The 27,112-nt window shown below is 63.3% G+C and overlaps 1 protein-coding gene across 1 annotated transcript; it reads left to right on the top strand.

Moving 5' to 3' along the window:
- The first annotated feature begins 672 nt into the window (after positions 1-672).
- On the top strand, positions 673-25,843 carry LOC117643522 (G-protein coupled receptor moody-like). The gene is made up of 4 exons (XM_034382453.1): positions 673-703; positions 946-1,133; positions 23,943-24,181; positions 24,811-25,843. The coding sequence occupies exons 1-4, from the start codon at positions 673-675 to the stop codon at positions 25,841-25,843; spliced, it is 1,491 nt and encodes a 496-aa protein (XP_034238344.1).
- Positions 25,844-27,112: the final 1,269 nt, after the last annotated feature.

Below are 27,112 nucleotides of genomic sequence, written 5' to 3' on the forward strand. Positions count from 1 at the left end.
CGCCATCGGGATCACACGACTTTACGCTCTTGGCCACCACGGCCCATGATGAGGGAATCGGCGTGAGGTGGGTTCTTGTCGCAACAGGACTCGACCGACCCGGTCAAAATTTCGCAAGAAGTTGGGGGAGTCGAACCGCCGACCCTAGCACTGAGAACCGACGCCTCTACTCCCTGGACCACCACGTCCCATGCTCGGGGTGGGCTCACGTTTACGGGTTTGAACCGCACTGGGTGAGGCAGTAAAATTAAATGGAAATATTTTTTTAGGAGTCGAACCTCCGGCATGTGGGCCTGTTGCACACGGCTCCGCTCTCATGGCCTCGAACCACCACCCTTAAGATAGCAAGTCGAAAAAACTTTTGTGACGCTGGTATTCGAACGCCGGCCTGCGGTAACTCGATCCCACGTCTCTAACCTCTCGGCTATCACAGCAGTTGTGAATCGCGATGGATCATCTGCTTTCATTAACGTTCGTTGAATGAGATTTTTTTTATTGAAAAATAAAAAATAAATGTGGCGTGCTACAGGTTTTATTTTCGTTAAAAGTCTGCAGCCGCGTTCTTGTCACTCAATCCATTGTCTAGCGTTTATTTTCTCTCGTTCCCCTGCCACTGAAAACGTGTTTTCCTGTTTTCCTATATTTTGACGTGCAGCAGCGTTCATAGTCGTGATGCGGGGCACCGGGACAGCGGGACAGCGGGGTACGTTGACATGCGGTGCCGTGTTCCAAACTGCCACCAACAACGCCGCCAGGAACTGCACACACCAACGGATCGGCATTATTCATAGCGTGGCGTGGCGGGGCGGGGCGGGGTGGGGTGGGGTGGGGCGGGGCGTGGCGGGGCGGAGCACGGTACTGGATGCTCCGGCGGACAGCGACAACTCTCTGTTTTGGTTCCCGTCGACCTCCTTTCTGAAAGCAGCGTCCTTTTATTTCTGACAGCGGACCCCGGCGGGGACGTGGCCGCGGTGGACCTGCTGGCGGACCGCGACGACCTGGAGCGCGTGGAGCTCTTCATCGGGTACCCGGCGCTGCTGCTGCAGGGCGCGGCCGCCTGCTGCCTGCTGTTCGTCGTGGTGGGCGTGCCCGGCAACCTCATCACCATCATCGCGCTCAACAGGTGCAAGAAGGTGAGTTACAGTCGCCGGCCGAATCCGAATCTGAATTGCAGACGAGCCGCGTATTTAATTTCGGACAGTGAGGCTTGCTAAGGGTGGAACCTCACGCCGCCGCCCGAAGGCCCGAAGGCGGAAGCTTCACCGAAAGCCTTAGATTACGGCGTGTTTCTCGTGAACGGTTATGAGTCTCCGAGGCTGCTGCAAATCCTGGGGGCTCTGGCGCGGGTTCAACTCCGCCGGCATCACCGCTCTCGAACAGGAACTAATTTCATCCTTTTCTTCACCCTTCTTTACTTTCTGTCCAAGTTTCCCGCGCAAATTCTTGCGCCGACGGTTAAATGTATTGTAACACCGTGATGAAAACATGACTGCGACATTAATAAGGCGTCCGCAGCTATAAAACTAAACGAAGCTCGCAAACAAGATTATCTTATCAGTTATCCTCCCGAAAATATCTGGCCAGCCCCTCGGCCGGCGAGCCTGAATGTAATGGCCAAAGTTTCTTTCCGAAAGAACTTCCTTCCCCCTCGGCTCTGCCTGGGCTCTGCCTCGGCTCTGCCGCTGAAGTCGCTCGAGGGGGAATCTCAAGCACTTGGCTTCAATCTCCGCCAAGGCGGCCGAGGCTTCGGGCCAGGCTTCGCCGCTTCGCCACGCCGAGGGAGTGGAAGTCCTACACTGCGCCAACTGCGTTACCGGCCGCCACTAGTCCTCGACGCGGACCCAAAGAAACTACCGGGAGGGGAGGGACGGCCTCCTGAAAGGCCGCCCCACTGCAATCACGCCGCGGAGGGCCACCTGGGGAACAAGAAGGAGGGCAGGATGAAAACGCGTCCGAGTCAATTCATCTCGAGGCTTGTTGTGGATGCATGGAACGCCGCGGCCTTCTTGAAGCGTGCGGCGGTGGCGGGGCCTCGGCTTGCCTCGGCCTGGCCTGCGGTTGCACATCCGCTTCGCCCGCTTCGCCCGCTTCGCCCACTTCACCCCGCGGCCCGCCACAGATCCGTCATCCTCAGCTTGAAGGGGATCTCGGGGTGGCCCCGGCCCCGCGCCGCCCCGCGCGGCGCAGTGCTGCGCGTGCAAAGTTTGGACAAGACGCCGCACTGCAAACTGCCACCTCGGTGGCGGCGGAGGCGGGGCGGCCCCACAGCCATCAGCCACCTTCGGGTTGCCACCCCGCGGGTGGACTCCGAAGGAGTTCTCGTCGCCGTCCTCCTCGCACTGTTTAGGCTGCCCCGTAGGGGTGCGAGCGGGGCAGAGTGTTCGGGCGCGGCCTGCTGGTGGTGCCTGGCGGGGCGTGGTGGGGCGTGGCTTGGAGGCTTGGCGCTTGGCACTGAAAGTGTGAAGCACCACACCGCGCCCTTTCGGCTGCCCCCGCGCCCGAATTTCCATCCGACTAATGGTAAAGCCGCCGCGGTGGCGCTGCCCTGCCACGCCCAGCCACGCCACTGCACAAAGGGGCCGCGAGCCCCCGCGGGGCAAGACAGCCAAAGTGACAGCCCCAAGTGGGGGCCTGCCTGCCGGGCCGTGCCGAGCCGCCCCGACAAAGCCAGGTGATTCGTCAATGCCATAAGGGCCGTGTCGATACCGCCGGCCTCGTCAAATTTATCATCCCTCTTTAGTTACTGTGCAGCTGCTGTGCCTCCAGGACGTTGACTGCGACGCGACGCCGCGCGGCGGCAATGGCGCGGGCGGGACGGGGGCCGCCGGGCGGCGTAGGCAGCGCGCCGACACGCGTGCGTGCCGCGCGGCCTACCCTCCCGGCGCTAGGGGACCACGGCCTCGCCGAGGGCCTCTCGGGCGGCGCGGCGGCGCGCATGACTCTGCCACTTTCCCCGGCCGGGGATAATTTTACCGTAATCCGGTCGGTCACGCCCGCCCCGCCCCGTGCGTATCGACGCTCTAAATCATAATAACGTTTAGTTGGATTACGGTAATGAGTGGGTGCGCACAGCCCGGCACAGCCAGTACGGGCCGCGGGGCCGTTTGCTCGCAGGATTGGCGGCCACCGCCTTCTCGAAACTCGATTACACTGTCGAGAGGGGGCAGGCGCTTTTCTCTCGCATTACGAGGGACATTCGTGAGGGGGACGTATTCAGAGCGTATGCTCGCTGCGCGGGTCGCATCGCCGGGCTGCAGAGCGGGGCGGAGGCGGAGCGGGCAGAGCGGAGCGGGGACGCGGAAGAGCAGAGCCGAGCAGAGCGCAGTCCTGAGTGAATTTGGCGAATCTGCATCCTCAGGGCGGGCGGCACTGCGGTAGGTCTGCGCAGCGGGTTGTGCCGCCATGCCACGCGTGCGCGCCGCCCTCGAGTCCCAGACACAAACCGCGCGCCGCTGGATTTATCATCCGTCGTCCGGGCGGAATGCACGCCGAGCACATGACGACCCGGCCGCCCTCAAGCAGGCCAGGAAGAAGGTTTGCTTTTTATCCCATTCCGTAAGAACCCAATTGGGGAAGGGATGAGTAGGGGACGGCGGGGCCGGGGCGGGGCTCCCTAGGGAGGGGTGAACAGGGATGAGGCTGTAGCGAAAAGCTGACCCGAGTCCCGGGGGCGGGGGTCGACCTACAGGGACGCGTAGTGAATCCGGCTCGGCTCGGCACGGCGGGGCCCGGCGCGGCGGATAAACAATGCAGCTGTTGGCTGCAAACGGTCGGATACTATTAAATGTGCAGCGACAGAAGGCCCGGAGGGGCCGAAGCGATGGGCAAACTTGGGAAGTCGCAAGGCGGCGGCGGGGTCGACGCACACGCTGAGCGGCGCCGGCCGCGCCGTCAAAAGCCGAAGCGGCGTCTCGCACTCACGGAGAAACGGCGATCCTCGACGAGCGGGAAGGCAGGATCGATTACTCGTTACGCCGCAAGGTCGAAGTCGAAATTAATGTCGTTAACGGGACAGAAAGGAGGAAAGAGGCGCAAGGTCGCGAAGGACTCGTAAGGCTGCCCGATGAGCGACGCGCCATGTATCGATCCGCGGCGAGGCTGACTGAGCCCAGGAGACACTAATTGCCTGTTCCGGCAAATTAGGAAACGCGAAAAAAACGAGAGAAGGAAGTAAAAAAAGAAAGAAACATCGCGAGAAAGCTTTGCGCTGGGCCTACGCGAGGCCCACGGTTCGAAACGGCCTTGTGTGCGTGGAAACAAATTACAAGCTAATTGGCCCCGGAACAAGAGCCTACGGTCCACGGCCAGGGAAAAGAAATCCCGAGCCTGGTCGCCTATCACGGAGTGTGCCTGCATGACAGTGTGGTGCAGCGAGGGCTCGCGGCCGCGTCAGCAGGCGGAACTTCCCGGCTGACTCGGGCCGACGTTCGACGATCCGCCGCCTCATCTCGCATTCCGCCACTCCACTGTTCCGCGGCCCAGCCCGGCTCCGGTTCGCATAATTTCGGCGCGAAAATCGAAACACGCGAGGCTTTTTGCGCGGGCTGCCGCCGTCACTCCGCGGCGTCCATCCGGCGGTTCGCTCCCACACTGCCGCCGCGCCGCCGCCCGATTCAGGCGTTCCAGTGCTGCAGCAGCGAGCGGCCGGCCGGCAGTGCGCCTCGCCGGGGAACTGGAGGCGGCTGGAGCTGGAGGCGCGCGTTTTGCGTTTCCTCTGCAAATTTGTCCAGCAGTGGTCCGCTGCTGGCTTTGCGGCCCGGTCTTATTATGAATGAAAAGGAGCAGCCTAGCTGAATGCCTTCCGGAGGAGTCCAGCCGGGCCCGCCGGGGTTAGGTGTCTGTCTGTCTGTCTGTTCGCCCTTCCGTCTGTCCGTCGAGCTGACGGGCCTAACAACAAAAAGGAAACGGAAGCGGCTGCATTGTCGTTTCGTCAAAAGACGCGATGGGCGCCGTCTCCCGGCGCTGCTCCTTCGGCTCCTTGCACACCGCAATCCCGGCCGAAGCCCCGCCACAGCCCCGCCATCCCTTCCAGCATCTCGGTGCACAGCGAAGAACAAAGAACGAAAACAAAACACCGCAGCGAAACACAAACAGACACACACAGACGCAGAAAAAAAAACTGGTGGCGGAAACTAAAGTGGGCTGGGATTACCATTTGTATCCCATTTGTTATTGCTCGTACGAGGGCCCTTATCCCTTGTTTCGCCATTTGAACCACTTCCGCCTGCTTGGACGTGTGCTCCTTGTCCGGGCGCGGGAGCCTGGCCGAGTCTGGGGCACCGGGCGGCGGGCAGCCAGGCAGGCAGGCACCGGGCAGGGCTCGGCCGGGGCACCGCACCGCACCGCCACCGCCGCGGCGAGGGGGTTTTAGGAGCTGATGATCGGGAGGCCCCACGGCGCCGCGCAGGGCCCTGGCCCGCTCCGAAAGGGCACTACATTGCACCCTATCTGACCCCCTCCCCCACCCACCCTCACCTTCCAAACTGTGGGGCGCGCCGGGCCCACCTCCGTTTTACCACCACCCACCCCACTTAAGCCAAGCGCTCCGCCCCGCCCCGCCCCGTCCCTCGAGGGCCTGCTCGCGCACAATGTCGCGGAGGGAGTTAGTTCCACGAGGAAGCGAAATCGCCCCGCTGAGTGCCGCCTCTCCGGCGCCGCGCCGCACAGCGCCATGTTGACAATTAGTTCGATATAGTGCCAGTGCCGCCGCCGCTGCACCGCGCCGGCCGGCCGGGCAGACAGACGGACAGTCAGACAGACAGACAGACAGACAGACAGACAGACAGACAGACAGACAGACAGACAGACAGACAGACAGACAGACAGACAGACAGACCGACGGGCAGACGGACGGACGGCAGCCAGGCCCTACCGCACATTTTCATGGCTCCATCTTTGGCTGCTACGCGCGCAGTAACTCGAGCAGACTTTACGAGCAGAATAAAGGCTCGGTGTGGGTGGGCGCGCGTGTGGGCGGCTTCGAGCACTCGCGCACACACTCGCACGCAGACACTCACGCACGCGCGCGCGCCCACCTGTGCGTGTGTGTGTGTGTGTGTGTGTGTGTGTGTGTGTGTGTGTGTGTGTGTGTGTGTGTGTACGCATCTGCCGCGAGAGAGGCGCGTGGGCGTCCTCCGGGGCGGCAAACGACCCGCGGCCATCCATCCGGAGATTGTCAAAGCATTCGAGAACAGCCCCACTTTGGGGTGGCGGGGCACGGCGGGGCAGCGGCGGGGCGCGCAGCCAGGCGGAGCGCGGAAAAGGCGGAGTCTGGCCCGGGGTTTACGCCCGCGCCGGTTAGCGGCGGCCTGGCCGTGGCGGTGCTGGCCGTGGTGCCGGCCGGTACACCCCGCCGCCGTAAAGCAGGCCGAGTAGCAGGCCCGTTGATTGCGCAGTAAATGATTTAATATGCGCGCGCTGGTTTCACGGCGCGCCGTCACCGAGCCTCGCCGTCGACGACCACGGCGACGACGCGGCCGCCAGATCATCTTCGGCGCGCCGGAGAGTGGATGAAGCGCGTCGGCGCGCGGTGCGGACGGGGCGGGCCGGGCAGGCCGGGCATTAGGCAGGGAGGGGTGGGGGTGGGCAGGGCCTTTACTCATGAAGCGGACAAGGGCCTACTCGACCCGCCTTGCCTGTTTTATTGGCCACGCCGTATCGTTGTCCTTATTCTCTCTCTGTTTCGTTCTTTGTGTCTTTCTCTCTTTTTTCGCGAGAAAAAGGAACGTTATTCAGCTTGTTGTTTACCCTTTTGCTTGAGATGCCCCGAGGCTCCGGCCTTGTCTTCTTGGTGCTGGTCGCTGTACGCCTCGCTGTACGCCGCCGGGCCGCGCCAGGCCACGCCACGCAGGGTCGTCACCCCCAGCGCCGCGCCCCGCGCCGCTGAAAGGGGCCAGAAAAAGCACCGCCGCGGTTAGGACAAAAAAAGATAAAAAGGAAGCACGGGGGTTTATCTCCCAGCGAGGCTGCAAAATTGACGGACACCGCTTCCAGGGAACGGCCGCGCATACGCGGCGGCGAGGGCGCGGCAGGCAATCTGAAGTATTGTCATATTTTGGCGCGGGAAGCGAGAACACAGCTCTTCCGGCCGGCGCGCCCGGAGGACGCCGAGGACTCCCCAGGGGGCCGCACATCCCTGGGGGCCCGTCCGAACCCGGAGGGCGGCCAGGGCGACCCGGGGCAAAGCGGGGCAGCTGCAGCCATGGGGCACCATGGGGCCAACAGCGGACCGCCTGTTCGACACCATCTGCTGGCCCGCGCGCCCGCGCATCTGGGAAGCTGTCCGATCGGATGTTGGAGCGAGGGCGAGGGGTGGCGGAGGGGGAATCCGTTTGGATTAAGTGCATTCGGTGCCGACTGTCGTCCGCCCGACTAGGCCGTCCGTGCCGTCCGCTTGGATTGTTTTGACTTACCCCTCAGCTGACCTAGCCTAGAGGCGTCTGCGACAGACCCTCGAGTCCGGGGGTTCGAATCCCAAACATTTCCTTACATTTTTTTCACTCCGTCCAACCGTCCGTTGCATCACCCGCCTTACCGGAGGCCACCCCCGCCCACGCCGGTTGCGTCCTCGTCGTGGAGGAGGCGCCTTATTCGATACCCAGCGCGTATTTTTGTCCCCGGTATCGTTTCAATGTACGACCCCGCCGTGCCGTGCCGTGGCCGTGCCAGCGACCCGCATCGCGACAATGGCCGTGGCGCGGGGCGGGGCCTGCACTGCACTGCAGGCTGCAGCGCAGGGCCACGCAGGGCCGCTACAATGGCGGTCGGAAAATCGGGCAAAATATCGGCGGCATATTCCGGCGCGGAATGTTGGCAGCGCGGTTTAATTGGGCGCGTTGGCGGGACTGGCGGCACTGCAGTGCTGCCTGCCACTGCGGCCACGCTGCGGCGGCCGGGTCGACGCGCCTCGTCAGCGCCGCCCTTTCTCCGCATTGCTCGCTGACGCGACGCCGCGACGAGCGGGGGCGGCGGGGGCGGGCAGACGAGGGTCATGTTGCCGTTACTGATCTCGCGGCTTTAAATAAATACATGAATATGACATGACCTGGAGCTGGAGGGAGACGGCGGAGCGGCCTGCCTGATTATCATGTTTCTGTGCGTCGCGCCTGCCGGCCTCCAAGACCCCCGCGCCGTGCCCCTCCTCCTCGGCCTCCGGGACGTGCCAAGGAGATTTATTCGTTCCGGTGACATTCCGATTTCCGGTGCCCTGTCCTGGCCGGGCCGGGCCGATGACCGGAGACCCGGGCCGAGGGGCTGGAGGAGCCTCGCCGGGTACCGAGCCGAGTCACCGTGCCGACAATCCGACTACCCCAATCCCGTCCCCCTCGCGAGGCTAGGGCGCTGGGGCGCGGGGCTGCGTTGCCGACTGCCAGCGGTCCGCCCCGAGGTACTTCCCGGCTCCGCAGCGCGGGGCGTGGCGGCGTGTCACCGCAGCCTTGACACGGACTGACACACTGACACGCCAATACTCGCGGCCGACGCGGCCCTTGGGGCGCAAAGGGGACGCCGGCGGCCAGTGACAAGCAGGCCTCGTCACCGCCCGGACGCGCCCTCGCCGTGCAGACTGCGCAGACTGCAGACGGACTTCGGACGCCAAAGTTGGCCGACCCGGACGGGAGCTGGAGGAGGACGAGGACGAGGACGCGGAGGCGTGGCGGAGGCCGTAAAAATAAAAGGCAGGCGGCGCGGCCAACTCGTCGACGGCGTCCTGGAGTCCCGGAGCGGCGGCCGTCTGCCGGTCTGATCGCCGAGCTGCGCTCCAAGTTGGAGTGGAGCCGGCGCTAATCTGTAAATCTTTTTTAATCCGCTTCGTCCTTCGTCTTTATCGGCTGGCTGCAGTGGCAGTGGCGCGCCATGGCGGTGGCAGGCAGCCTCACTGGAAAGGGCCCCCTCTGTGGTCGGACGCTGGTCGGACTTCCCTTCGCCGGGCCGCGGGGCGCGCGGCCGGGCCGCCACCACGCGCGCCGCCCGGAGGTAAATTTTCCTACATCCGGCACAACTCTTCCGCCGCACACTCACTCACGCACACACTCACACACGCACTCACACACGCCGCGACGCCTCATACGGCGCCCCCCAGCGGCTGCGGCGTGGCGGTGTGGCTACGGGGAGCCATTCGCAGCATTGTCACGTACCGAAGCGCAGACGTCGCCGCCAAGCCGCGCCACGCCGCGCCACGCCGCGCGCTTTGATGTGATTTATTCACAGGTCTCCCTCCTCGCCGCCCCCAGCCGCCCCCGGCCGCCCCCTCCTGCGAGCCCTGCAGGCCGAATCCGAGCGGGGCGTCACGTCGGCGTGTCTCTCTCGCACCCACACGGGACGCCCCAAGCTTGCGAGAGAGGGAGAAAGACCCCCCGCTTGAGCCCAGCCTGCTGCCAGCCCTGCGACGCGCGGCGGCTAGGGCTGTGCGATATCTCGATATATCGAGGTCGATACGATATCATCCTGATATCGAGGGGTCCGATATTTGTTTTTGAAGCACATCGATATATCGAGGGCTCGATATATCGCGATATCACGATATCACTCGCCTCACGATATGCGTTATCGACTCGATATCTTGCGATATTTCGCTCGATATGCCTAGATATCGCGATATTTATCGATCTCGATTCCCTCGATATCACTATATTCTTCGATATTACTCGATATGTGTCGTGGTGCGACATATCGACCCTTAGTTCGATATAAGGTCAATATCGTATCGCGATACCGAGAAGTGGATATCGCACAGCCCTAGCGGCGGCTGCACCCATACAACGCCTGCCGCCACGCAACCGCCACTGCCACTGCCGCCGGGCTGGGCTGGGCTGGGCTGGACCACCCCCTAGGCCGCCCTGGGGGTCCCCGCAGGTCCCCGCAGGTCCCCGTTGTCGCCCTGATGTATGCCCACTACACCCGAGGACAACTAAACACAAACATAGGGAGGCTGGCTGGGGGCCTGGCTGGGGAGAAGCCAGGGGGTAGCATAATGGATGGTCGAATTACTTTTTGTTGTTGGTAAACAAACAAGATTTATTCCGAGTCATGTATTTTACGTAGGCATCACGGCTAAATATTTGCGCGGAGGCTGATTATTTAATTACATTAATTATTTGTAAAGGGGGCGGGGACTTGGGGGAGCACTGGGCCTCCAATTTTGACGGACTCTGTCCACAGCCTCGAGAGTGGGGGACGAGTGGGTAGGGAGCACCAATAAACATACTGATGGGGGTTCAACACACGCACAACCATTTTTTGAACCCTTCTGGTAAGTCCCTACAACATTTTTCAATTAACATTAATTATTTGGAGCACTCTGTGCTCTCTTGATATTTATTCGATTCCACGACGCGTTACTCGCAGCCTCTCTTGCGGGGCATTCGCCCAGAGGCCGGCCAACCTTTTAGTCCGGGTCGCGCTGGTGTCCTTGCCCTGCGCCGCTTGCGCGCGCTCCACTGCATTCCCCGCAGTCTGCGCGAATTACTTTGAAACTCGGCTTGCTTCGGCTCCATCGCCATTGTCCGCGGCCCGGCGGCCCCCTGGCGGCCCCGATACCCGATCCGGCCGATGCTGCCGATGGCCACGGCGACCCCATCATTGTTGCGGCTTGCGGCGGACTCGGCCCGGATTGCCTTTGCTTTCCATAATGAAAGCAACTCTGCGCCAAGTGTAGGGGCGACCGAGGCTGGCTGGGCTGCTCGCCCCAAGGTGGCCGCTCCGCGCTGCGCAGTGCTGGCCGCCGCCAATGAGTTCAGCATTGAGCGGACCGCTCTCAGTGCAGCCAACTTTGTCTCTGGGGCGGCGAGGACGGCGTCGTGGCGCGTAAGTGCGCAGCAGTGTAGTGGCATGCAGACGAGTACACATCGGGGTGACAAAACGGGCTGACCCAGTTCGGTGGTATTAAGAGGAGTTGCAGGCCGCACTAGCCTAGCAGTGCAGGCGCAGTGAGTCCCTGCCCCCCGAGTCCCGGAGGCACGCCGTTCTCCGAGTGGAGGCGCCAGGGTTTGACTTACCGAGCACGTGGCGACTATTGGGGAGCTGATATCGTGGGCCTGGCTCAGGCTGGCGCGCACTACAGGTGTGCAGGTGCGGCCCGCGGGGCGGCGCAGGTGGCGCTGCCGGCGGCGGCTTTATCAAAGACGCGTGTTCGCTGTACGCAGGCCGTACGCAGGCCGTACGCAACGCACCTGCCGCCTGCCACGCCACTGCCACGCCAGCCGCGGCCCGCGGTGCGAGTGAATTGCCAAGCAGTGCGGGCCGGGCGTCGCTCTGTCTCTCTCGCACCCCGAGGTGCGCTCCGGGAGTGCGAGAGAGACAGAGTGACGAAAGCACTGTTGAGAATGAGTCGCCGGGCGGAGCGGCGGAGCACCCAGCAGAAGAAAAAGCTTTTCAATGGCGGCCGATGGCGGCCATCGGCGTCGCGACGGACGGCCCAGGGCGGCCCCGGCAGCCCACCCTGGGGCGGCCCGGCCTGAGGCGCCTGCTGATCGCCGTGCGGGCCTACAGTGGCAATAAAAGAGGACGCCATAAATTTAGCGGGGAGACGCGGGAGAGAGAAAGAGAGAGAAGAGGAAGAGAAAGCGACGCACTGGATCAAAGGAAAAGCTTGTGTGTAGGCTTAGGAGGGAGGCGGCTCTCGCTGTCGCTCTCTCTCTCTCTCACACACATACACTCGGGCGTGAAGACAAAACCCTGACCTCCACGCCCTCTGTTGCCGCGCCTCGCCGCGGGGCCTAGGCCAGCGGTTCTCAACCTTTCTCGGCTCGCGACCCCGAATTTGAAGCCAAAAATTTCCGCGACCCCCAGGAAAAATTTCGCGACCCCACGGGACCCCTCCTTTAACATGCCACGGCGTCTGATCCGAGGCGGGCATTTTGCTCCCTCAACGGGCAACTGGTCTTTGGACCTTCCTTTAGCATGCCTTTGTTACGGAGTGCAATTATCAGTCTTAGTTTGGGAGCAGTATTGTCTCAAAGTTGGCCAAAACGCTCAAAAATGTCTATGAAAAATCGTGTTTTGGGCTGATTTTAAGCAGCCACAGCGTCTGATCCGAGGCGGGCATTTTGCTCCCTCAACGGGCAGTTGGTCTTTGGACCTTCCTTTAGCATGCCTCTGTTACGGAGTGCGATTATCAGTCTTAGTTTGGGAGCAGTATTGTCTCAAAGTTGGCCGAAACGGTCAGCAGTGTCTTTGAAAAATCGTGTTTTGGGCCGATTTTAAGCAGCCACTGCGTCTGATCTGAGGCGGGCATTTTGCTCCCTCAACGGGCAGTTGGTCTTTGGACCTTCCTTTAGCATGCCTTTGTTACGGAGTGCAATTATCAGTCTTAGTTTGAGAGCAGTATTGTCTCAAAGTTGGCCGAAACGCTCAGAAATGTCTATGAAAAATCGTGTTTTGGGCCGATTTTAAGCAGCCACTGCGTCTGATCCGAGGCGGGCATTTTGCTCCCTCAACGGGCAATTGGTCTTTGGACCTTCCTTTAGCATGCCTTTGTTACGGAGTGCGATTATCAGTCTTAGTTTGGGAGCAGTATTGTCTCAAAGTTGACCAAAATAGTCACAACGATTTTTCAAAGACACTTGCGACCGTTTTGATCGACTTTGAGACAATACTGCTCCCAAACTAAGACTGACAATCGCACTCCGTAACAAAGGCATGCTAAAGGAAGGTCCAAAGACCAATTGCCCGTTGAGGGAGCAAAATGCCCGCCTCGGATCAGACGCAGTGGCTGCTTAAAATCGGCCCAAAACACGATTTTTCATAGACATTTCTGAGCGTTTCGGCCAACTTTGAGACAATACTGCTCCCAAACTAAGACTGATAATTGCACTCCGTAACAAAGGCATGCTAAAGGAAGGTCCAAAGACCAATTGCCCGTTGAGGGAGCAAAATGCCCGCCTCGGATCAGACGCAGTGGCTGCTTAAAATCGGCCCAAAACACGATTTTTCATAGACATTTCTGAGCGTTTCGGCCAACTTTGAGACAATACTGCTCCCAAACTAAGACTGATAATTGCACTCCGTAACAAAGGCATGCTAAAGGAAGGTCCAAAGACCGATTGCCCGTTGAGGGAGCAAAATGCCCGCGTCGGATCAGACGCAGTGGCTGCTTAAAATCGGCCCAAAACACGATTTTTCATAGACATTTCTGAGCGTTTCGGCCAACTTTGAGACAATACTGCTCCCAAACTAAGACTGATAATTGCACTCCGTAACAAAGGCATGCTAAAGGAAGGTCCAAAGACCGATTGCCCGTTGAGGGAGCAAAATGCCCGCCTCGGATCAGACGCAGTGGCTGCTTAAAATCGGCCTAAAACACGACCCCAGCATCGCCGCGACCCCTTAAAAAAATTTCGCGACTTCGCTTGGGGTCGCGACCCTAAGGTTGAGAACCACTGGCCTAGGCTGCCTGCGCGCACCGCCCTCCTTTCGACAGCGGCAAAAACGCCCCATGAAATTAGGCCGAATAACCTTTCGCCCCATTGCCCCGGGAGTGTCTCGTCGCAGCCGCAGCACGCCGCAGCACGCTGGAGCACGCTGGAGTCACGGCGCAGCCGTCTGGAAGCCTGGCAGCCTGGCGGCGAACCCCGTGAACCTCGTTGCCACGCCTCAGCGCACTTCCCCACTCCGCCGAAGAACCTCGGCGTCAAAATACGCGCTTGCCGTTCTGCCGCCACCACTCTTCTTCCGGCCGGGATGTGCAAATGAGAATGAGACGCCGCGTCCCGCAGTGGGTGAGCCGAGCCAGAAGGCCCGTGGGCGGACGCGGACGCCGTCTCTCTCGCACCCGCCAGGGGAGACCCGTGAGTGCGAGTGAGACAGAGCGACGGAAGCACCGCTCAGGCTACGAATGGGCGCCCTTTGAGCAGCGAGTCCTCTTCCAGGCCTCCAGAGCTCAGCACGTGTCCATAGTCGCGAGTCCTCCGTCTCTGCGCGTCGCTCTGGAAGCGAGCAGCCGGCAGGCAGCGCGTCGAGGACGCGGACGAGGACCTCGACGAGGACCTCGACGAGGCCGAGGCAGGTGCGCGGTCCACTCAGCTAATACGCGACGCTCTCGGCGTGCTCGGCGCGCTCGGCGGCGTGGTGCCTGGATTTTTATTGCCGCCATATTTCCCTCTAACGACGCAGCGACGCAGCGCGCCGAAGGATAAGCGTCGCGGTCCTTTCATATCCGGCCAGATTTCTTTCCGCCGCCATTTTCGCGCTCCGCCTGGCTCGCCTGCTGACAGTCCAGACCGTCTCCCTCGCTCTTGCGGGCGCTCGCGGGGCGTGCCGCGTAGACGCGAGAGAGACCGAGCGGCGAGAACGACACTCGGAATCAGGCTGGCGTCTCAGGCTGGCTCCAGCGCCCCGGCGCGTAAACGCGTAAACGCTCATATTGTTTGATGTGTAGCAGGTGGGCTCTAGCTGCGCTAGCTGCTCCCCGCTGCTCGTGTTGACTCTGCGCGACGCGACGGCGCAGACGGCACGGCGGCGGCATGCCCCCTTCCCGTTCGTTCGAGGTCCCACACAAAGTCAATATCCCAAGTTTTTCCAGGAGCGGTTTTTGATCGTGTACCTCCTCTCCTCTCCTCTCAATGCGAATGGCTGATGGGGGGACAGGGCTTTGCGGCGTGCCAACACCAACACGCAGGCCAACCCCAGCGGGGACCCGATCGAGACCCGAACCCGAACCCTCTCGCCCCCGCAGCCTGAGGACCGCGCCGACCCTAGAGACGCCTTGCCCTCTCCACTCACCGGTGCCCGACGGGCTCGATGGGGTAGCCCACGTACTTTCACACGCCGCGGCGCACGCCGGGCCGGCCCACTCCGGCCGGCGGGGCCCCTGACCTTGGCCAGGAATGTTGTTGGCTGAACAAGGCCCCTCCCCCACCTTCTCCTCGAACTCCCCCGGGGGCTCTGCCCGGCTCCTGCCCTGCTCCGTGCCCACGGTGCCCACGTTCCCGACGACCGCTAAGTTTCAGCTCATCGCTCACATCAAGGCGCGCCGCGCAAGGCGTTGGCGCGCCGCGCAAGGCGTTGGCGCGCCTCACAGGTCTCACAGGGGCCGCCGCCTACAGCCTGAAGCGTCTTCCTGTGGCGACCCCGGTCGAGCCCGAGCGGCCCCGCCCGCCGCCCGCCTGCCCGCCTGCCCGCACACCGAGACTGAGACATGGCCCCCCAGCCGCGAGGATCCACAAGGATTCGCCAGGTTGCCGGAGGTTCCCGGAGGTTTAGCAGCCCCGATCGAAGATCGAAACCCCCGGACGGCCTAACTACACTCGGAAGGGTCGCCAATGGTGTGTGGCAGCCATTCAGCCATGGCCGTTACTCCGCGGCGCAGGGCCCTACACCCTAAATTAGACGCCCCGCGCCGCTCCCCTCCTCCGCCCGCCCCGCTCCCCGAGGGACACTTTCACCTCGGACATTCATTTCATTTTTTCCCGCGCGGCAAACCTCGAACCCCGGTTCATAATTTCCCCTCCCGGCAGCAAGAATTCCGTTTTGACGGCGCTCATCCGGGCGTGCGGTGCGCGTCTCTGTTTAATTTTGCGGTGGGCATTCCTGCGTGTTTCTCCGGAGGGGGGAGGGCGGCAGCGGCAGGGTGTCTCCTCGTGCGTGGCCACGTGGTGAGGCTCGTCGGCCCGCTCGTCTGCCGGGCCTGCCGGGCCGGTGGGGTCGCGGCGCGTGGGGCGGCGCGGCGCTGGGTGATCTATACACGCCCCTGCCCCCCCCCCCCCCCCCCGGCCCTCGCCCTCCGCGCCGACGACACGACGCCGTGGCCGTGTCCACCGCAATCGCAGACGGGGCAAAAATGAGCGCGCTGGCCGTTGCCGAGGGGGAGCGTCCCCGTCCCCCGCTTGTAGTGCTGTGGCGGCGTGGCGTGGCGGCGGCGCCCCGCAGTGCGTTGATCCAGTCCAGCACATTGGAATGCCACATAAATCTGAGGGGCGGAGGCGGAGGCCGGTCCCACCAGATTCCATCGCCCATCGGCGCAATCAGCTTATCTCGGATTTTTTTGTTTGTTTGTTTTCTCCCGTCTTGTCGATAGGTTGTTTTTGTTTTTTTGCTGTGTGCCTGCACTATTCGCAGACAGCTTGCCCAGATGATATCGGCAGCCTGCCTGCTACAGCGGACCCGCCGCGGCCCGGTCGAAGCGCGCGGGCCGCGCAGGTGTCCACCCTCCACCCCCAGCGGCCAACCCGTGCGCCGCCCCGCCGCCCTCCAGCCCCACGTGGCTGGGACCTGGGCCCCGCTGGGGTCCTCGCCCCCCGGCAGGGCGCGGCGCGGCAGGGCGGAGCGCTCGCGGGGGGCCGTCCGAAGTGGGTCAGTGTCTCGGTGCTTCTGAGTCATGGCCGCGAGCTGGCCGCTCTGGCCGGGCAGGGCGCTGCTTTTGTTCGCGGGGCCGCGAGCGCGGCGCGCGGTGTCGCTGCACGGCGGGGCGGCGGGGCGGCGGGGCGTTCCAGAAAGGTGCACGACCTGAAAAATGAACGCGTTTCTCTCCCGCTGCCGATGCCGCGGCGCGGACAGCGCGGCTGCAGAAATATGGCGTGGCATGGCGTGGCGCCCCGGCCAGAGATAAGGCCGCGTGCCCGGCGAGGAAAAGCGGGGAAAACAAGGACAGCGAAACACGCGCATTGCCGTGTCGTTTTCATTAAAGAGACATTTTTTAGACTCTACACAGAAGGCCCCCTGGTGTTGACTACCTCCCTGCCGACCGCAAATTTGCTTTCCCCGAGATACAGACCCCGCTCCGCTCCAGCGCCGCCACGGCCCGGCCCGGTAACCCCCACCACTAGGCCGCCGCCGCCCCTCACGAAACTACACGCAAGTCCGATACGAGCATTACGGGAAAAGGGTTGGGGGCGGGTCTACGGCCTAGACTCTACGCACGCCTGCAGCGCCGCCGCGCCGCCACGCCGCCATGCAATATTAAAACAGACAAGCGTTCTGCGTGGCACTTAATGTGGGTCAGAACGGGGCAGGCGGGCCGGGCGGGGACCGCAGGGGCGGAGGGGGCCCGAGCACGACGACGACGAGGGCGGGGCGGAGCGGGGCCGCCGGGCCGACGGTGTGGCTGTCGGTGTCGGTGCTGCGGCACTCCAAGCAGGCGGCCTCGAGGATGGAGGCCTAGACGGAGTGCGCGCGGCCTGCATTGATAAATAGGCCGCGACAGCCTCACCCCGCCGTGGCGGTGCGTGGCGGTGCGTGCGGGCGGGGCGTGGCGCGATGGAGGATGGAGATGGGGCGGTTGATTCTAATACGCCTGCGGCAAATTGATGGCAAGGCGCGGTGAGGCCTGGAAGGAGAGGGGGGGGGGGGCACTGCGGCCGTGCGGCTGAGGTGGTGAACGCCTCGGCGCGGCACGGCGGCACGGCCAATGGCACGGCGCGACTGCCGGGAAACGAGTTTCTTTCACTCGGTACCAACTTTGGCGGTGGCGGCGCGGTCGCTGAGGCGGTGGCCGGCCTGGGGGCGGGACGGCAGAGCGGCAGGGCCTGAGGGAGGCGCCTCGCAGCCCCCCGTCTCATTTTTCCCCCTTTTTCCACTTTTCCACCTCGCGCCTCTCACCGGCTGTAACTCGCCGCGCCGCCTCCCTGACGACGTGAAGGAGAGCGAGAAACACGGCGACGGACTCCCCCCCCCCTCTCCCTCCCCCTGCAGGGCTCGGCCCATCTGCAAAAAATAAAAACGCAGTGGCGGTGAGTCCGGGACAGTGCCGCTCGCGGCGCCCCGCCACGGCCGCCACCCCGGGCAGGGCTGGGCCCCGGCAGCGCCCTGGCGGCTGTTGTGTGTACTAATCTTCCGGGTTAATAATTAAGCCAAGCTGCTGCCTTGGCTCCCCCGAACACTTTGTGTGTTTTCCCCCAACAACACCAGGACAAGCTGCGTAGGCCCGAAGCCAGGCGCCCGAAGCCAGGCCGCCCTGCGGTGGCGCGGTGGCACAGTGGCGAATGCAAACGGTCATGTAGGGGCCCAGGCCCAAGGCCCAGGCCTGAGGGGGCCGTTGGAGTGCCGGGCAGGCTCGAGTGGGGGTAGGCAACCCGGAACACGCGCGACTCAAACTTTACGCCTGTGCCAAGCAGATTCAACACGGCCCAGGCAATTTAGCACCAGAACACAGGAAAAATTGCACAATAAGAAAAATCAGTGATTTGAAACAAACAAGAGAATTGTCTCACTTTGGTCACGTTGCGCACTATATCCTGGCGTTAGGCTCGCTGGACTGGCCCACTTCTGGCTCTGGTTCGAATCCCCTTGCCGTGACGTAGCAACCCCCGCACCAGCCTCCGTCATCCTCTCACAATCATCCGCCGAAACGCTATTTCCAGGAGGTCCAAGTCCCGGTCCAAGTCCTCTTTCAAAAGAGAAAACCGTCCCTGATTTTATTTCCTTTGAGTCGGTAAGAAAATGAAGCCACGTTTACAACGAAAGAAAAAAGCCCATACAGCGGCATTGCCTCAGCCACGCCACGGTGACATCGCCAAAAACAAACGCACGCCCAAAAGGGATGACAGTGTAGTTGCTGAGAAGAGGCCACCTTCGTCGGCGAACCAAATTTATAGCAGGCCCGAAATAATAAAACGTGCAAGGGAAGCCACTTATTTACTTTTTGTTCGACAGTCTGCAGCAAGTTCTGTCGTTAGGTCATCCTGGCGGACGCTCTAGACTGAGGGGACGAGGATTTGAAGGGGGAGGACCGAGGGGGGAGGCGGGGGGTGTTCTCCGAAAAGAACTTTCCCTGTCCTCAAAGACAACATGCTGCACGGCAAACGCTTGTTTGAACTGCCCCCTAACTCAACCGCCAGGCCCGGGGGGCTGCCCGGCGACCCCACTCCCGCCTCCGTCTCCTATGCGTCGCCGGGTCAACAGTCTCAAGTACTTTTGCACTTTTCCCTTCTCTCTGAAATGCTTGCTCCTGTATAAAGGATGCTGTTTGCTTTTGGGCGCGCTCCCCCCTCCCCCTCCCGCTGCACCGCCGCGTCATAGCAGCGCGCAATGCGCGGCGGAAGGGCGCCGGGACGGGGAATCGAACCCGGCCCCTTTGATAGACAAACGGCGTCTATTTCATTCTATTTGATTATGCCGTGGCGCCGATGCCTCGGCCGATGCACCGCACTCTCCCTTTCTTTGGCCTCAACTTTGCCGTCCGACTCGGGATGCCTCGGGATGCCGTCGCATGCCTTCGGATGGCTGCAATACCATTACGCCCACGCATAATACTGCTGATAAAGGGAGGGGCGGGGGACGCGTCCACGCCGTCCACGTACTCGCCGGCCTGCCCGAGGAGCACCGAGGAGTGTCGTTATTTACTGGCGGTGCTTGGGGACCGCAATCTCACATTCGCCATCCTCAGTCATTTCACTAACGCGTCCAGTGTTTCTCTTGCTGTTTTCGTCATTTTTCGGCCGTAGCGCGCACAAGAGACGGAGCGAGGGGGTGGTTCACCCCTTAACCTCGCCCGCTTAATCTGTGGACTTGTGCCGCGCCGCCGCGGCGCGGGGACGGACAAGCTGTCCCGCCTGAAGGACGAACTCAGGCAGAAAGTCCGCGCGGAGCGGCGCGAAGGCTGCTGGATTTTAAAATCTCTGGAAAGCTGCCTTGCCGCGCCGCGCCTGCCGTGGCGCGCCTGCCCTGCCCGGCCCGGCGGAGGGCGCGGCAATTTGCATGCGATTAAGATTATTTGGCGCGGCTCGCCACGGCCCGGCTTAGCGCGGCCGCCTCGCCGTGGACTGCGCGCAACAGATAAGCGCGCCAAAATTCAAACTGTCTTTGGCGCCGCGCGCCGCGCCTCGGCTTTGGACGGCTTGACTGGCTTGACGAGCCGGGAGGCGAGGACGCAGGTTGCGCGAGCCGCCGCCAGGGGCGCCGCCGGCGCTGCTGCAACCGGAGCGGGGTGCGCCAGCGGCACGCCACGAGAACGCACCCCTATCGGCCGAGCGGCCCGGATAATCGAAATAATTGTAGGTCAGCGAGACAAGAGTCGCTGGGGGCACACCCCTCCATTCCACGCGTTCCCGCGCGTGGCTTTCAATTTCAGGAGTGGAAGGGGAGTCTTTTTACTTTGGGCCCGGGCCGGCCGGCCCACTCCCAGCGCCCCCCACCACATTAATTTTAGCGGGTCGAAAGTCCCCGCGCGCGCTCTCTCTGGCTAACGAGCTCTCGATGCGATCCCGCGATTGCGTGACACAAGAACCCTGTCAGAAAAAAATAAGAGAGAGAGAGAGAGAGAGAGAGAGAGAGAGAGAGAGAGAGAAAAACGGCCCCCTAAAACGCCGCATTGGACCCACTGACCCAAAACGGGGCCCGGCACGCCTGGATGCGTATTGGCTTCATCCAAACAAAATCTGCAGCGATAGTTTCATTTCGTCCCAATATTTGGCTTGAGAGGGAAAGGCCTGCGTCCACACTGTTTGCGCGTGGTTGGGGGAGGGGGAGGGGGGGGGCAGGGGCGTAAAAGTTGTGGCGGGGGACTCGCGCCCCGGTCGCCGAGCGAGCAGCGAGAGAGTGAGTGAGAGTGAGTGAGAGTGAGTGAGCGCAGCGAGGCGTACGTCTGCGGAGACAAGAGGCAACACAACGCAACGACGCCCCGAGATTAGCCGAACCGAATGAGCTGAGCACTGCGGACGCGGCCGACAGATGTCTTCGGGGGCCGCGCCCAGCCCCTCCCCTGCCAGGAACAACTTTCCCCTTCACCGCGAGCGGGCGATGCAGCGAGAGGGGGGAGGGGATGCTCCGGAGATAGAGGCCGCACCGCGCCGCCTCACAGCCTCACAGCGGGGACGAATGTTCATCACATTTATTACCTGGTGGGTGGGCCGGCCGGGCAGCGCCACGCCACGCAGCGCGCCGCACGCGGCCAAACTTTACGCGCACGTCTCTTGAGCGCGGTGGAGGACAAGGAAGTCTTGCCGCAGGGGAGAGGGGGAGGCGCGCAGAGAGCTGGCAGTTCATTCCTCATGAAAAGAAGGTGCTGTGTCCATATATCACTGCGGCGCAGCCTACCTACCGGCGTTTAGAAAACACAAACCCTGTCGCTCTCACTCGCACTCCCAGGCGGCGTCGGGCGCAGCAGGGCGCGGCACAAAAGGCGCGGTCGGTGTGACACGCGGTTTGGCTCTACAAAGCGGCCCACTGGCCCTCCCAGCTCCCAGGCCTTCCGCTGGCACACCGTGGCGGCCTAGGGCCTATGCTGACAGCCGCAGGGTGGCGCGAAGGGCCGCTGCGGGCTGAATGCGGTGTCAATGCGGCGGCGTCTGGACCAGGCGCCCCGCCCCGCCCCGCCCCGCCCCGCCAGACTCGTTTTGCGAAACAAAGCGCTCCATTCCATTGAGTCCGGGGCCGGCCGCCCGCGGGGTAGGCAACCACTCGGCGTCGCGCGCACGGCGGCTCGGCGGGACTGCCTACCCTCGACTTGGCGGGCGGCGGCCCCGGTGCCCGGGGGGCGAGAAGAGAAGTGAGTTCAAGGGGCGAGTCCTCCGAGGCCTGCACGTGCACGTCAAGGTGCGGTGCCTCGCTGCGTGCCGCCCTTGCTGCCGTGACGCCACCATTGTCGGCAGCGCCGCGTTTCCGCTGCCAAGTCGGAAATCGTTTGCGGTGGTGACGCCGCGGGGTGGGGCGGGGCGGGTAGGCGGGGTCGCAGAGACCTTGTACCAGTTTGCCCAGTGAGGCGCGCCGAAACCGAAAGGCACCTTCCCTCGCGCCACGCCGCGCCACGCCGCGCTACTCCACCCACGCGGCACCCGCTCCCCGCCCCCTTCCCCCGCCACACGCACCAGTTGGGCAATAAAGTAGGCGGAATCCAAGTTACAATGTTGCGGTTTTCCGTCGCAGCCCACGCCGCCGCCGTGCCGGCCTGCCGGCCCTGCCCCCAGCACGCCCAAGCCTTTCTTTTTTTCACGTTTTTGTTTCTACTTGACTTTCCCCCTCCACGCCCCGACGCCAGAAACGCGTCCGAATAATGCATGTGTCGGCGTCGACGGTTACGACGGCGCGGCGGCCGGTGTCCCCGCCAAAGGCCACGTCGGGCTGCTTGACCGTGCCGTCGTCACCGCGCGATGCGCCGCGGGGGCGTCCGACGAGAACCTCCCCTCCAGGACAACGGGGCGGCGGGGCAGCAGGGGTGCCTTTGTCCCATTGTGGACGGGGGCGCGCCGTGTAAAGTATGTGTTGGCACAAAGAGCGTGTTCCGGGGGGCGGGGCTGGGCGGGGCGGGGCGGGGTAGAGCGGGTCTGGTCGCTTTGAAGGCCGCCGTCATGCCATGCCGCCGCGCGACGGGCGTCCCAGACGCGTGTACCTCGCGCCGCCACCCTCTCGTCAACGTCGTCGTCGTCATCGGACGGTGGCTACGCTTGCACGGTGTCCGCATGGTGTCCGAGTCCACGCTCGGCGCGCTGCCAAAGACGCCGCCGCCAGTTTGAATATTTCCCTCGCGCGCCCTTGGAAAGAAGCAGTGCGTGCGAAGCGCGAAGCACGGGGTGGACGGCGGGGCCGGCGGGGCGTGGGAAAAGTGCCCCCAATCAGCCGGATGGGCTCGGACAAAACGGCCGGGCCTCGCCGTGCCGCGCCGTGCCGTGCCGCGCCGTGCCGTGCCGGGCCGGGCCGTCGTCGACCGGGCGAGTGGACGGGCCGTCACGCTTGAGCCGTTATCTGCCGCACACATTCTTTGCCTCCATAATGTCCGTGGCTATCACCGACCTCTGCCCCCGCCCCCGCTGGCCACTGCGTGTGCGCGGGGCAGGGGCGGAACAGTCGAGGGGGATCGGGATGAGGTGGCCTGCTGGAATAAATCCGCTTAGAACGAGATGTAAACGGGGCCCGGCCGTCAGTACATCGCGCTGAGCGCCGCCGAGGCCGTGGAGGCCGTCGCCTGCGCGGGATGCTGACGGTGATGGAATACAACCCCCGCGCGGTCCGGCGCGCGTTTTGTGTGGGCGAGGCCGGCGAGGCGCGGCGTGGCCGAGGGTGCCGAGGGCGTGACGACCTCGACCTGGCCCCGGCAGCGCTTTTTAATAAACGTCATCCCATTGGCATTGGCGCCTCCAGGCCAGCGCCGCGCTGCCGCACTGCCGACCCGGCCAATCAATGGCGCCGGAAAAGCGGCGGTCGAAAAAGAAGCGCGGCCGGGAAATAACGACTCGCTTTATTAGGTCCGCGTGAAGGGAAGCACCGAGCACGCCGCGTCGGCTCCAGCGCCGAGGGAGAACGACTGGGTGTCGAAGAAAGCGACGCGGAATTCTCTGGGGAAGACTTTTGCAGGAGTGTTTCCGGCGGGAATTTTAACGAGCAGTGCGGCCCGTGCATGGCGGCATGTTTCATCGCAGTACGCCCCGTCCCGTCGTTTGGCGGCCCTGGGCCCCACGAGGCGCTGTCGAGTGGAGATGTGTTGCGGTCGAAGGGCCCGCCCCGCCCCATCCGCCCCGCCCGCCAGGTCTCGTTCCTCACCAAACTTTCTCCTTCCGGGAGATATTCTACACTCTGTCAAACAGGTGTTAAAAGAGAACACGAAATTGTACTTCGCCATTGTGTCAAAGTGTTGAGCTGCTGGTTTTCATAAATAAAGGTTCGCTCGTCGCTCGCCGCCCCCTGCGAGGCTGTGGACGGCCGCGCACTTGTCCGAGTCGGGGCTCTCCGGACAGCATCCCTTTACAGCGTGCATCCCCGCCCCCGCGTCGCTGCGTGCAGCCGGACCGGCTTTACGAGTCGCTGTCGGGCTGCCCCGCCCCGCCCCGCCCCGCCCGCAATAAAAACGTCAGAAAGGAGCTTAGGACCAATTACCGGCGGAATGTTTCCCCAGGCACGGTGTGCCGGGCACAGCACGCCACCGCTAAGTAGTGGCGGGGCGGGGCGGCGGGGACCGCAAACTCAAAGTCAAATACGAGTGGGCATCGGGGAGAGAAACTCCGGCGGTGCGTGCTGCGCTGCTGCGCAGTGCTGTGCCGCTGAAAGTGAAATAACAAGTACTTATTGCCGTGCTGCAGGTGCGCAACGCCACGGCCGTGTTCATCATGAACCTGGCCCTGTCCGACCTGCTGTCCGGACTGCTGACGCTGCCGCTGGCCGCGTCCACGTTCTGGCGCCGCTCCTGGGCGCACGGCTCGCTGCTCTGCCGCCTGTTCCCGCTGCTGCGCTACGGCCTGCTCGCCGTGTCCCTGTTCAGCGTGCTGGCCATCACCATCAACAGATACGTCATGATCGGCCACCCCACGCTCTACCCCAGGTAAGCTGCTGTCAAATGGCCCCACCAAAACGACAAACCATAGCCCGCAAATTAGCCGTAAAAAAAATCCGCCTTGATGGGTATCGAACCCAGCGATTTACCGTCACCCCGCTTTGGCTGGTGCCACGCAACACCACACTCGCTTCTCGCTTATCCGACGCTAGGGGAGCGAAATAACCCCCTGTAACCCCGCGCCGCCCAGCGCCGCCGGGGAAGGGGAGGGTGCGGCGGGTTTGCTGTCACAGTGGCCTAGAGACGAAAGTTATTCTTGTCAGCGTGTTTCCACCCCCCGCTCCACTCCGCGCCCGGGAAGGTCTCGGTTAGATGCGAAGGGAAAGTCATGTCACCCTGGAGTCCTGCTGCTGCTTCTGCTGGAAATATGGAGGCGTCAAAGTTCCACGTGGCGGAGCACGGCGGGCCGGGAAGGCAGCGCCACGGCAACGCCCGGCCCGCGCGCCGAACAAATTCCCCCAAGCGCCGCGGCGTACGCGACGTGCCCAGGAATTTCTCATCCGCGTCGTTCCCTCTCGTTTTGTTGCCAGCTGTACCTCGGCTGTACCTCGGCGGCGCTTTTGGCGCTTTTGCCCGTTCTGCGCGTTCCACGCTCTGACTTTTGGCTTTTGTTGCAGGCTGTACCGCGGCCAGTACCTGGGCCTGATGGTGGGCTGCACGTGGGTGTGCGGCTTCGGCGCGCTCGTGGCCACGTGGCTGGGCAAGTGGGGGCGCTTCGGGCTGGACCCGCACATCGGCTCCTGCTCCATCCTGCCGGACAGCCACGGCCGCACCCCCAAGGAGTTCCTCTTCATCACCGCCTTCGTCATCCCCTGCATCGCCATCGCCGGCTGCTACGCGCGCATCTTCTACATCGTCCGCCAGACGGCGCTCAAGTCGCGCCTCAACTCGGCGGGCGCGGCGCGGCCCTCCCTGCGGTGCAGCCAGCGCGGGTCGCGGCGGCCGGCGAGCAGCTCCACCACGACGGGGCCCTCCACGTCCACGGCGGCGTCGTCCTCGGCGTCGGGGCCGTCCACGGAGCGGTCCTCGCACCAGTCCGTGTGCTCCACCAGGCTTTCCGTGCCGAGCGAGATCCTGCCGCCGCAGCCCACGCCGCAGCGGCCGCCGCGCTTGTCCGTGCCCACCTCCGTCGGCGACGAGTGCCGCTCCGTCAGCTCCATGAGCGCGTCGCCGCCGTGCACGCCGAGGCCATCGCCGCTGCCGTCGCCGTGCGGGTCGCTGAGGATCACGCGCTCCACGGGCAGCAAGAGGCTGTCCTCCGCCATGGCGGCGGTCATGCGCCGATCCAGCCAGCCCGGCCGCATGACCGCCAAGGACCGCAAGCTGCTCAAGATGATCCTCGTCATCTTCGCCTCCTTCGTCATCTGCTACCTGCCCATCACCGTGTCCAAGGCCTTCCGCGACTACATCGACGACGGGCTGCTCAACATCGCGGGCTACGTGTGCATCTACCTGACCACCTGCATCAACCCCATCATCTACGTGGTGATGAGCTCCGAGTACCGGCAGGCCTACAAGAACCTGCTGATGTGCCGGTCCGGGGACGCGCAGAGCGGCGCGCTCAGCGAGGTGCGCGGCGACAAGTGCTCGGGGAAGTGCTCTCGGGCCAGCACCCGGCAGCACGCCAAGAGGCCCCCCGACCCCACGTGACCGGCACGCCAGCCCCGGCGCGCACGCCCGGCCGGCCACGCCGACGGCCAGGCCCCGCCCGCGTCGCGTGACTAGCCCGCCGGCACGCCGCCCACGCCGCCCGCCTGCCTAGCCGCAGGCTGAGGCAATGACCACTGGTTACTTGGTTGTGAGAGACAATTACTCAACGTACGTCCGTACTCCGCTGACTGAACGCAGGGACGGCGCGCTTCGCCGCGGCAAGGCCCGGCGAGGCCCGGTCCGGCGGCGCAGCGTCAGGGTCAGGGCCCGTCAGGGCGCGGGATGCGCTCCACGTTATTTACAACAACTAATTTCTCATACTCTGTACAGTACCGGCTGTGGGCGTCTCTCGCCCGAGTCCATTGTATCGGGCCCGCGAAATATTTTCGCTATTAAGTGAGATCCTGGGCGCGGTCATCGGACGTAGCAGGACTCACTCGAGAGGAGAAGAATCTTTTGGTGGGGCACTCGTCTACTCGTCCTCCCCGGCCGCCGTCGACAGCCCGACGCAATAACCCAAGGCGAATATTGGCTCGCTTAATGGAAATTCATACTGGCTGGACCAACTGCCTTCCCCCCCCCCCTTTCCCCCCACGCGAATAAGCCGGCTGGCCGTCGACGCAGGGCGGAGGCTGACGAAGGCCAGCATCGTCGATGCCCTTGTGACGTCACGCCGCGCCACGCGCCGATGCGGAACAGCAGTGTCGTCGCTCTGTCCCTACGGCACACCCCGTGCGTGCGAGAGAGACAGAGCGACGAAGCGCTGCGCGGAATCGCCCGGCTGCACAAACACACGCGTGGTCGCTGCGCACGCACACACAAGCTCGCACGCATCGCGCGCGCTCCGTGCAGGGCGGCGGCGCCGAGTTTGAACGCTTTGCCTTTTGAAACGCGTTTGAATAACCATGACTCCGGAAGTACTGCGCAGGATCCCCTGGCTAAGATCAATATCGCGTTCAAACTCTCGGCCGGCTTGGCGCGCTTCGCGTGCCCCGCGAACCGACCCGCGAACCGAAGGAGGCTTGGCCGCCTTGGCCGCCTTGGCCCGGCCGAGCCGCCCCGGCCCTTTGCTTTCACAGCCTTCCTGTCTCGGGCCTGTTGTCGGAACTCATTAAACCGGCCATTTCCATTTTGGCGGGCTTTTCGATGCGGTGCGGGAGGCGGGGTGCTTCGACTGGTGCGCCCGGGAGGTGACGTGTTTGCAATGTCTTTTCTGCCGATTAACTTTTTAAAGAAACTCAGTAATCTAGACGTAGACATCGGTGAATT

Source organism: Thrips palmi, unplaced genomic scaffold (genome assembly GCF_012932325.1).
Source record: "Thrips palmi isolate BJ-2018 unplaced genomic scaffold, TpBJ-2018v1 HiC_scaffold_1, whole genome shotgun sequence".
In the NCBI taxonomy this organism is placed as follows: domain Eukaryota; kingdom Metazoa; phylum Arthropoda; class Insecta; order Thysanoptera; family Thripidae; genus Thrips; species Thrips palmi.